Source organism: Artemia sp. Qi Xiang Cuo, chromosome 14, assembly GCF_049724085.1.
Source record: "Artemia sp. Qi Xiang Cuo chromosome 14, ASM4972408v1, whole genome shotgun sequence".
Taxonomy (NCBI): domain Eukaryota; kingdom Metazoa; phylum Arthropoda; class Branchiopoda; order Anostraca; family Artemiidae; genus Artemia; species Artemia sp. Qi Xiang Cuo.
The window spans coordinates 61,509,317-61,521,467 of record NC_142807.1 but is presented as its reverse complement, the minus strand read 5'-3'; the positions used below and the strand labels follow the sequence as shown (position 1 = coordinate 61,521,467).

The following is a 12,151-nucleotide window of genomic DNA, read 5'->3' as shown; positions in this document are numbered from 1 at the left end:
GGTAATATAGTTCGTTTTGAACGATTATCTTACAACTACCTTGAAAAATGATCCTGAAAACTATTTGATAGATTAGATCAAATAGTTGGGACTGTGTTTTCAAATATATGAAAGAGTGTGGCATTAAAAAGAAATCAGACAATGTTTGGACAGTTTAGAGGAAAAATTGACGAGCTTCATAAACAAGAAAGTGGAGAAAATTCAACTAGAAAATTTCTTGTTGGTTGTTATTTCTTCGCGTCGTTCCTTCATAAAAAGATCATTGGGTCTTTGCTTATATAGGAAGCTTGGCTTTCAATGAAAGCTTTGATTATTTCAATGTAAATCCCTATCTTGAGGTATGCTCAAAGGGCTCCATGAAGTTAGTACTTCAGAATAATTGAAATATTCCAATAATAAAATAATCGAAAGCACTATTCAAGTGATTTGACAAAAAAAAACTTCAATAAAATTTAAAAAGTAGGCTAAAGGAAATTGACTTCCGGTAAGCATAAATTTCCTTAAATTTTGAAAAGAGACAATTTCCAGACTTTCAGAAATCCTCAAAACAGTTCTTGGTAACGAACTGCAAGTAAGGAGGGACCCAGCTTAAAAGTAACCGAAACTCTAAAAGCGGAATTGTGATGCAAATAGATATATCAAAAGAATCTTATTTTTATGCTGATTTTAAATATATAAGTTTCATCAGGTTTAGTTTTACCCATCAAAGGTTACGAGCCTGAGAAAATTTGACTGATTTTCTAAAAAGGAGGAAACAACCCATAGAAGTGATAGAAACTTAATGAAGATACACGATCAGATTCAGCGAATTAGAAAACCTTATTCTAGGAGTTTCAAGCTCCTATCTGCAAAAATGTGGAATTTTGCATTTTCTGCCATAAGACAGATCACGGATGCGTGTTTATTTATTTTATTTTTTCCAGGGGTGATCGTATCGACCCAGTAGTCCTAGAATGTTGCAAGAGAGCTCATTCAAAAGGAAATTAGAATTTCTAATGCCCCTTTTAAGTGACTGAAAAAATTGGAGGGCACCTAGGCCCCCTCCCGCACTTAATTTTTTCAAAGACACCGGATCAATATTTTGAGATAGCCATTTTGTTCAGCATACTCGAAAATTTTAATAACTATGTCTTTCAGGACGACTTTATCCCCCACTGTCCCCGAGGGCCATTCTTAAAGAATTGGAACGAGATCCGAACTTAAGCGTAAAGAACGCGGCATTGACGAGGGGGTGAACCCTCTCATAAACATAATAATTTCAATTTTTATGCTGAATTCAAATATATAAGTTTCATCAACTTTAGTCTTACCCCTCAAAAGTTAGGTGCCTGAGAAAATTTGCCTTATTTCCGAAAAAGGAGGGAAACAACCCCTAAAAGTCATAGCACTTTAATAAAAATCACACCATCAGATTCAGCGCATCAGAGAACCCTAATATAGAGGTTTCAAGCTCCTATCTGCAAAAATGTGGAATTTCGTATTTTTTGCTAGAAGAAAGATCACGGATGCGTGTTTAATTTAATTTTTTTTTCAGTGATGATCGTATCTATCCAGTAGTCCTAGAATATCGTGAGAGGGCTCATTCGAACGAAAATTAAAAGCTCTAGTGCCCTTTTTAAGTGACCCAAAAAATTGGAGGGCAACTTGGCTCCCACGCTCATTTTTTCCAGAAGTCACCCAACAAAAATTTTTAGATAGCCATTGTGTTCAGCATAGTCAAAAATCTAATTAATAAGTCTTTGAGGATGACTGAATCCCCCACTGTTTCCGGGGGAAGGGCTGAAGTTATAAACTTTACCCATTGTTTACATATAGTTTTGGTTATTGGGACGTATACAGGCGTTTTCATTAGGAATTTTTTTATATCAGGGGGTCGGGGCCCGAGTAGGGGTTACGGCGAGGATCTTTAAATGCATTATATTTACTTAGGTGAAGGGATATGTATATGAATGGTGATCCAGATTTCCCAGCATTAAATAAAAACTATCATAAATTAAATATAAAAAACAAGTTTTTTTTCAACTGAAAGTAAGGAGCAACATTAAAATTTAAAACGGACAGAAAGGATTACGTACATGAAGGGGTTCACCCCCTAGTCAATACCTCGCTCTTTACTCTAAGGTTTTTTTTAGTACTTTCAAAAGAGCTATCTATTCTAATTGACCGGCCTTTGTGATTATGGGGTTTGTGATTCGAACAAAATTTGAACTTTAGCGTAAAGATCGAGGTATTGACTAGGGCGCGAACTCCCTAATATACGTAATAAAAACATACGAATATAGAAATTAGTTACGTAAGTTAATTCGTAAGTTACGTCAGAACCAAATTTCCAGAAAGCCAATTAGCCAAAAGAAGGAAAATTAATATGTTAATTTTATTTTAATTGTTTATGTACGGTGAGCCAAAATCAAAGCTGCATTAATTCAAAAACGTTCAGAAATTAACTAAAAAAACAAGTTTATTTAACTGAAAGTAAAGAGCGACATTAAAACTTAAAACGAACAGAAATTATTCCGTATATGAAAGGGGCTATCCCCTTCTCAACGCCGCGCGCTTTACGCTAAAGTTTGACTATGTCTCACAACTTTATTTTTTTAAACAATAAAAAACTTTAGCATAACGAGCGCGGCGGTGAAGAGGGGACCGCCCCTTTCATATACGGAATAATTTCTGTTCGTTTTAAGTTTTAATGTCGCTCCTTACTTTCAGTTAAAAAAAACTTACTTTTTTAGTTAGTCCTTTTTTCAAGGACTGTTCAAGAAATATAGTTTTCAATAAAACCCAAATGGACGCATTGGGCTTTAGACTTGTTTAGTTAGGGGAAGGGGGCAGTTGCCAAACTTTTGTTTGTAGTGATTCTTGTTCCTCTTAAGTTTGATTTGAATATTCAGTTTAAGCTTACCTTTTTTTAATATTTATTTATTCATTTGTTTAGTATTAGTTGTATGTATGTTGGTCATGATTGTTTATTTAATTTCTGTTAGTTTTTGGTTTCATTTATTCTTAAATAGTAATTTCTGCTCGTCGTGAGTTGGATTATTAGAAGTATTTATTTCTTCTGTTATTACGTTTAATATGGCTCTCTACTTTTCTTAGAAAAACTACTTTCTCTGAAAGTTTTTCTAATTAATTAAAGAAACTGTATGGTTGCCACGCCTTAATATTCTCTAACACCTTTGTATTGTAACATTGCTCTTTGATCAGATCAAAATCACTTTGTTTGCAGTTTTTATCTTTTAATCTTTATTTATTTGTGTGTTTTTTTTTATCATTTATTTGCTTTTTGTAAAAAGATTATTAAGTGTCTATTTAATTTGGATTTTGATATCGCAAAGCAAATAAAGTAATATATTTTTTATCTATATAAATATTTATTATTGATGCATCTTAACAGATGTTATCGTCTGATAAAACTTAAATCCATTCACGACTTTTATCACATCCTTAAGATACAATCTGAAAATCTGAATAATTTGGTATTTCATATTAAGTGAATTCGTTTGCGTCTTGGAAATTGGTCCGTTTGCAGACTGTGGAAGATATGAGAAAATAAGTGTATATTCTGAAAATTTCAATGAAATTGAATTTTATTTTTTTTATTTGAATTTTATTTGAATTTTTATTTGAAATTGAATTTTATTATTACATATTTTATAAGGAGGGGATGGGCATCTTCGGACTTTTATCTTCGAATCTTTATTTTTCACCTGGAATAAGTTTGGATTTCTGTGTACAATATAAATCAACTAATAAAGTTTTACTTTTTATTCAGAGGTAAAATTAAAATCCGTGAATGACTTCAGTTTAATCTTTAAAATGAACCCTGAAATCCTTCTAAAATTTTGTAGAATTTCAAACAACTTGCATTTTTCCATGATCCACATTGTTGCTCTTGGAATCAATTTTTTTAATTCACTAAAATTAAGTTCCTGATTGATTACTAGCCATGAGGAAAAATTTTGAAATTCAACTTTGATGATAAGTGCTGAAATTTAATGTTTATCTTAATTAACGGTGTTCACACCCTCAGTTCTCTTCTTTGAATGTTGTATCGTTATTCATTCCTAATTAATTAAGACAACAAAATTTGTATAATTGTTTTGTTATTCGTTGAAAACATTTTATTCTAATTTTATTTATGTAATGTTCAAGCTAAAAATTAGATGTATAGTTAATTATCAATTGCCAGTGTGTGGTAACTCTTTCTGTGGAGACTGTGGAGACTTCTGTGTGAGACTGAAAGACTGTTATTGGAAATAATGTGGAACTACATAATAATAAATACCAGTAACTTTGATCTGTGGGAGAATTGTTCATCAACAGTTACAACTGACTAGCTAGAAATCAATAAAAAAAAAATATGTGTTTATAAACACTGATATTTAATGTAGGCCGGTCATATATTTACTCAGGGAAGAAAAGGAGGTTCAAATGGTTTTTGAAGGGAGGGGAGAGGTCAATTTTTTTTAATCAATTCTTTTTTCATGAAAATAAAAAAAGAATGTCTCAAAATCTATTGGGGAAGGAGGAGGGCTTGACACCTAATTTCACTATTTTTCACAAAGGGCCCGAGTCATTTGTTGGCTCCCATTTCAAATTGTTTATGTAAAGGGTTGTAGCTTTGTAAAATACTAAGGGAGGACTAGGAGCCATTTTTCCATGTCAAGTAAAATGAACAAGTGAAAAACGATAAATGAGCCATATAGTAGCCTACCATAAAGGCAAAGGTATACTAAAAAAAAATGATCTGTTTCTGTGGATGCTTAGATTTTGGGGGCCTATCTTTTTTTTAACAAAATTTTAGAAGACTAAAATTTTCCGGTGGGGGGGGGGGGTAGGGGAGGTGGGAGGCAGTTGGCCCACGCCTAATAGCAAATTAAGTTCCTGCCTATTTAGCCACATTTATAATACCGAACTAAATCGTTTAATCGACAGGACTTCTTATTTACACCCAGACAACAGATTGGCTCATGATCTGTCTAGACAACAATGCTTGATGCAATTAGATAAAAAAAACATGCTTTTTACAACTGAAAGTTAAGAGCAATATCGAAAGTGAAAACGAACATAAATTATTAATTATATGAGGGGGTTTTTCCCCTTGTCAATACCTCGCTCTTTACGCTAAATTTTTTAAGATAAAAAAAAACTTACATTCTAATTAAACGGTCCTTGTGTTTCAGGAGTCGTTCTTAAAGAATCAGGACAAAAGTCAAACTTTAGCGTAAATATTGAGGTAATGAGAAGGGGGTAGCCACCCTCGTATAATTAATAATTTCTTTTTGTTTTAAGCTCTGATGTTGCGAAAATTTTAGTCTTGCGAAAATCCCCGTCCTCGCCAAGAAAATTTGCCCCAGACAATTTCATTCTAGCTGAAGATTTCCCCCGAAAAATTTCTTACAAACAGTACCAGGTGAACATTTTTTCTTTACACAGTTTTATTTGAAAATATTGTTTTTAAAATCACTCCAAAAATCCCCACCTACGTGGCAAAGTTTTTCCGCGAATACCCCGCCCCCTAATAGAAAGTTTCTCCCGCAGAAAATTCCCTCCGGAGAATTTATTCCGTGAAACATATCCCTCTTATGGAAAGATACTCTAGACAACTCCATCCTGGTAAAGTTTTCCCTCTAGACAATTTTACTTAACATCTCCACATATAAAATTGAGTCGGCAAAGAGAAAGTAAGACTAAATAAAATAAATTCGTATGGGAATTCAGGAAAATTCTCCCAGTGTATGATTTACCCTGCAAAGTAAACCCCCCGATAGCTTCCTTCCCCATGAAAAATTATCTCCGTGAGAAATCCACCCCCCCCCCCCGGCAGAAAATTTCCCCCCTTCTCCACCCGAAAACTGTATGCATACATCCCAATAATAAATACTATACGTAAAAAAGGGAAAATTTTATTACTTAAAGACCTTTCCCCAGTCGCTGTGGAGGGTCTGGTTATCTCCAAAGGCATGGTTATTGAGCCTTTCAGCTATGCTGAATGAAATAGCTATCTCAAAATATTGATCGGACAAATTTAAGGAAAAAAAAGGTCTAGTTACCCTCCAATTTCTCGGTCACATAAAAAGGGCACTAAAACTTTTAATTTCCGTCAAAATTAGCAATTTCTTGATATTCTGGGACTATTGGTACGAAGCAATCACCCCTGGAAAAAAACAACAACAACAACAAATAAATACGTATCCGTGACGCCCGCGTCTTTCTTCTGTCAAAGATACAAATTTTCAAATTTTTATGATATGAGCTTGAACCTTATATCATAGAGTTCTCGGATACGCTGAATCTGATGATGTGATTTTCACTAAGATCCCTTGACTTTTAGGGTATGTTTTGCCCTTTTTTGAAAACCAGGCAAATTTTCTCAGGCACGTAGCTTTTGATGGGTAACACTAAACTTAATGAATTTTATATATTTGGGCTCAGCCTAATAATCCGATTTTTTAATATATATATTCATATCAAAATTCTGCTTTTTAGAGATACGGTTACCATTGAGCCGTGTCGCTCCTTAATTACAGTTTGTTACCACGAACTGTTCGATCAGGAATTACAGCAATTGCTTCAGGTCTGTATTTAAGGTTTTAAAAGCAGTTAAAGGATTTTGACTTAAGCTAAGGCATTTCAGATCCTTGAATATGCCACTTTGAAGTTTTAAGTTTAACTTTTGAACTTCAAGCTAGCTTCTGACTAAAGTCATATTTCGGTTCAGGAGTCAAATTTCACTTTGGCAGCCAAATTTCACGTCGTCTGATGAAAATAACGCCTTCATATGCCTGAGTATTCGACTCATTGTTGCTTGTAATCATAGGCGAATAGTCCACTATGATTAACTAAGAAAAGCAAAAAACCTCAAAACTAGCGAAAAACTAAAAGAATACAACCAGAAGAAATACTGTTTAAAATAAATAAAAGCTTCCTGTTTGCGCAATGATAGATGTGTAGAATAGCACAACAATAGTAAATAATAATATAAAGGTAGATTATATAACATCATATACTCTAGTAAATAATATAGTAGATACATCTCTTTGGTATCATACTCGAGTATCATAATCATCTTATTCTATCGACAAATTTCCTAGACTTAAGAGAGTTTCAGCTTCCATTAGATAAAACAGCCAAATTAAACAAACATGCTTTACTTGTTTTTTCTTCTAAAAAAAAAAAAAAAAAAAAAAAAAAAAATGCTTTCTTTTGTCTGAACTTACCTTAAATAAAATAAAAATAATGTGCATTTCCACAATTCTTTTTTACTTTCAGATGCACTGCCGGAAACTTTTACGGATGCGAAAGGGTAGGAAATCCAACGAATATTTTAAATCCAATAGTTTCAGCTCGTTTACGTTCGGCTGAATCATTTTCCTTCAAATTTGGCAGGGTTGAAATTCGAGCAAGAATGCCACGTGGTGATTGGCTTTGGCCAGGTAAGCTAAAAAAAAAATGATAACGGGTGGCAACCCTGAACACGTAACAGTGTTACTAGCTGTTACTTACCTAGTTCACTTTGTCTGCCAATATTTCCTAAATCTATCCTTGGCCTAGCCTGTGCACACTGGAATTTGAGTTAAAATAATTTGTGAAAACAAAAGAGTTTTGATTAAATACTATTTACGGAAAGCTTTTATTCTTAATTTTATAGAAATTTATATCAATAATTCAAATTGTCCCATTCTCTCTTAAATATTTAATTTTTTTAATGATATTCTCATGCACTGTAGTAGAAGTAGCGCTACTGTTTTTATTTTGTATTTTCTATTCTATTTATCTTTTTTCTATTCATTTCTATTATTTTATTCAATTTTATTCAATCGCCGAAAATCCGACTTTTATCCGTTTCGTATTCCTTCGGATGTCTTTCTTAGATTGGTTCAATCTCGGAAGACATGTAAGCTGTTTTCTAGACTACATTACACTTGCTAGTAACTTTTCTAGATGCAACTGAGAAACAATACAATTTCTGTGATATTAGTAGTTATTAATTCCTACTAATCACTTTTTAAATATCTACAGTTTCCGCTAAAACTAAGGGCAATTTTCGACTCGAGCCTCTTTAGATCTGAAGTTTGGCTAGTCACCTGGTATTTTCGGTGCCCAAGAAATTTAAAAGTATCTTAAAGTGGGGGAGGGGGTATTAATTCCCAATTTCAGTGCTAAAAAAAATTATCCAAGTATTGTAGATGACTTGATAGAATTTCCATCTATACAGGGTGCCTATGGGACTGTTAATTGGCATACCCTAATATGCTGGGAGAGACATTATGATTTCATATGCCCCATTCACTGAACCTAAGGCTGTTGTGATATGAAAACTATTACCCCCTACTTTAGATGATTTTGGGTCCCGAAATTGGTAAGATACTACCCAAAAAGGAGCAGAGGCTGGGGTAGGAAAGACAAGCTTCTAGTTAGAAACCAAAGTCTCTCTTATAAATTGTCTCTTTGTAAAATTGTGTAACTGAATATTGTTTATGATTTACAGCTATATGGATGCTCCCACGATACCAAGATTATGGACAATGGCCGGCGTCCGGTGAAATTGATATTGTTGAATCTAGAGGTAACAGTGGACTGATGCTAAATGGTGTGAATATTGGTGCAGAACAAGTTTCTCAAACACTGCACTGGGGTCCACACTTTTTCCTTAATCAGTATGAGAAAACAAGCTGGAGCAAGAATTCTGTTCCCGGCTATGACTCTGATTTCCATATATACGGCTTGGAATGGACACCAGGTAAGGCAAACGTTAATTATTGGTGGTAAGCTGTTTCAAAAAGGTGGTACAATCTTGACATAAATACATAGATTTGAATTCAATTTTATGATTATTATAATAACATTATTCTTATTTTTTATTATTATTACTACGATAATAACTGCATTAAGAAATAATATTATTATAACTATTATAATAAAACATAATGATATATTATTATAACAATGTTTTACTATTATTTATCGTAATATTAATTGTTATAAATAGTAATTTAGTCTCAAACGTAAATGAATTAATAGTTTCAGCTAATGCATGCAAGATAGGCAATGCCTTCTAAAAAGAAAAAAGGAAGCCAACAGTAATACTCTTTTTTTTAATCTGAAAGCCTACTAGGCATGCATAAGAAATTAGGGTACACACATTAATTTTAATATGAAAAAAAATACAAATGAATTTTCATTGTCAGTTTAATATACATATACTGATATTTAGTAATCAAAATGCTAATATTATTTGATTTATTAAGTTTTAAAGTAAAAACATTTTTATGTTTTTCAGTAAATTGCAAATTATGTTCTGGCCTTGGAAAGGCATAGGGGTTTAGAGCCCAACTTATGTTAATTTCTGCTCGTTTTGAGTTTGACTCGGTTATTTATTGTAATTTTTGTTCGTTTTGGGTTTCATTTATTTATCAATGCTGATTTGTGGTAGTTTCACGCTCGGTAGATTATTTGATTTTATTTTTTTTCAGTTTTTGTTTAATGGAGTTCTTTACTTTTCTTTGAAAAACTTATTTTGTGGCAAAAGTTTTCTTAATTAATTTTGACAACAATTGTATAAACATTCCTATTCAAACAAACAAACAAAAAAATGAATGTTTTCAAGTCACACGATCACTCTATTCAGGTTAATTTTTCTCGTTTCCTTCTTAAGGAAGGGAGGGGAAGGTAATCAAATTGGTGGTCATAGAAAACTACAGGAGAGATTCTTGCGAAAGGAACGCTTATTTTCGATGAGTATAGAATAGGATAAGTCTTAAAATCAAGTATTGTTTTACTAGAATGATATTCTAAAGATTCGAGTTTGTTAGAAAACTAACTTTTTTATTTCATATGAATTTCCCCAGTCATTTGATCCATGTAGAAATGACATTTTCTTTTATTTGTAGAATTTATTATAATACAATATTCTCTATTCTATCAGAATCTTTTTTCGCTTAAAACTGACTGTTTTCTGTCTTCTATCTTCTGTAAGTAATGGTTCGCGGTTCCCACGAGGTTTATTTTTTATTTATTTATAAAATTGCATTTTTATTTTTTTTTTTTTTTTTAAATATATATGTAGTAAGTGAGTAAAGTATTGAGTCCTGCCACAAACAAATCTGTATAGATTTTGACGTGGTAGGTCTGTTTGATATGATTTTTTTTTGTGAATATTGGTCTTTAATAAAAATGAATTTCTCTCTCTCTCTCTCCATTCATTTCTGAAGTTTATTTTAATATAATAATTTCTATTAGCATAAACTTTAGAAATAAGGAAAAATACTATTTTTGTTTGGAAAAAGAAGATGGAACGACATCGATGTGCCACTTACTTTTGTCCCGCGAAACGTTAACTTTGTCTCTAAAAGGGTTAATGAAATAAGTCGATTTAAAAAAAATAATAAAATGAAATTAAAAAGTGTCTATTCTGTTGATGGTTCTATAACTATCACGAGTCTCCATGATAAAAGGATTCCTTCCGAGGTTGAGAAGACCGTTTGTGCACTCGAGTTGGGGGATTGTAGATCGAAATGGGAGCGCTTAGTTCAGACATATTGGATTTGACAATATCATTTTAGGATCTAAGTTCTATATTCAACTTGAAACTTTTTCAAGATACCTTTTATCTTTTTTTTTGTAGAAATAGCTCTTAAAGTACCCTTAAAGTACCCTTAAAGTACCAAGAGCAGCAAAAATTAAATATTATTGTATGAAAATTAAATATTATTAAAAAAAAATATTTTAAATTTTATATTATATAAAAAATTAAATATTATTGTATGGTAAGTTGAAAAATATTTATCTTAGAAAACATGAGAAGTTGGGAATTTGGGACATAAGAGACCGTGAATTTGGGACCTGAAAACGTACAAAATCGGGAATCGGGAATAAAAAAATATTTCGCTCTAAGCATGCGCCACACCAAATAGTTCTAAAAAAAGATAGCTTCTTGAAGGTACAACTGGATTTGGAAATCAACAGTTTGTCAGTGTTTTTTCTTTAAAGGCGAAAAGTGTTGTCAAATTTATAAATTCACTATTTTTGGTAATTCAGTTTCACTGTTCGAATTTGCAATATTGGGGAAAATATAGTGCTGCCATAAAAACTGCATAATTTTGGAATAACCAAAATAAAAACTTGAAAAATCATGGTTTTCAGTAAATAGGCCTAAGATGGGTCCATTGTAAAAATAATGTTTTTAATGTGATATTTTCGGCACTTTAAGAATTTCGCTAAAAACCTTATCGAGAATAAAAGAAAATTTAGCTCTAAACATACGCTCTAAACAAAATTTGACTTACTTGACTTAGGCTCCTGCCGCGTTGGGGGCGGCGTAGAGAGCGTCGCAACTCTGCTCCTCAAGGCTGCAGTGGTGCCAATTCACGAAAATTTAGGGGGGGGCAAGGATTTCTTTTCGATTTAAAAAAAAAATTAAGATACAAAATAAAGAACAACATTTAGCAACCATACCTAAAACAGGGGGTAGCGGCGAGGTCGCTGCTTGGCAAAATCGTCGACTAATCTATCCAAATCCAGTATCTTTACCTCCTCTTTTTCAACGGCCATTATCATGATATCACTGAGTCTGTCGTTTCCCATCGTCGATCGCAGATAGTCTTTTACACGCCCTAATGCCGAGAAGAATCGTTCATTACTGGCAGTGGTCACAGGCAAAGTAGTAATTAGCTTCATCAGTTTTAGCACTGCAGAATAGGCAACTGGGAGGTCGGATAAGATTTCGATAGCTCGAAGAAGATCCATTTTTGAAACATCACTTTTTGACAGATGCAGCTTTGCAAGAGAAAGCTGGGATTCTATGGCATGGTCATCGACACCGAGAATCTCTGGATAATGACACATAACTCTTTCCACTTTCGAAAATTCGAGAAAATCGGAACTTGAGGGGTCAAAGGCAGATAAAGTGTCGAGCAGAGGCATATTTTGCATGAAATGTTGGTCCATCTCACTCGTGAAACGGTCTATTACCTCTAAGTACAGAAGTTTACCGCAGTCTGATTCAACTGGCTGACTGATATTGCGTTTACCGGTTGTTGAGTTTGAAAGAAAGTCTTTGAGACGAATGGAAGTGGCTTGACTTCTCTTGCCTCGAGCACTGGTCTTAGATTGTGGAGATTTCGATTCCTGGATATCGTTTAAAGCCAAG

General features: G+C 33.1%; 1 protein-coding gene across 1 annotated transcript in view; it reads left to right on the top strand.

Annotated features, from left to right (window-relative positions):
• Positions 1 to 12,151, top strand: part of LOC148944720 (beta-1,3-glucan-binding protein-like) — a 71,288-nt gene that overhangs the window by 17,435 nt on the left and 41,702 nt on the right. Inside the window, exons 4-5 of the mRNA XM_089099697.1 lie at positions 7,273 to 7,436; positions 8,492 to 8,743. Of these exons, the coding sequence (XP_088955823.1) occupies positions 7,273 to 7,436; positions 8,492 to 8,743 (416 nt within the window). The remainder of the gene's footprint in view (positions 1 to 7,272; positions 7,437 to 8,491; positions 8,744 to 12,151) is intronic.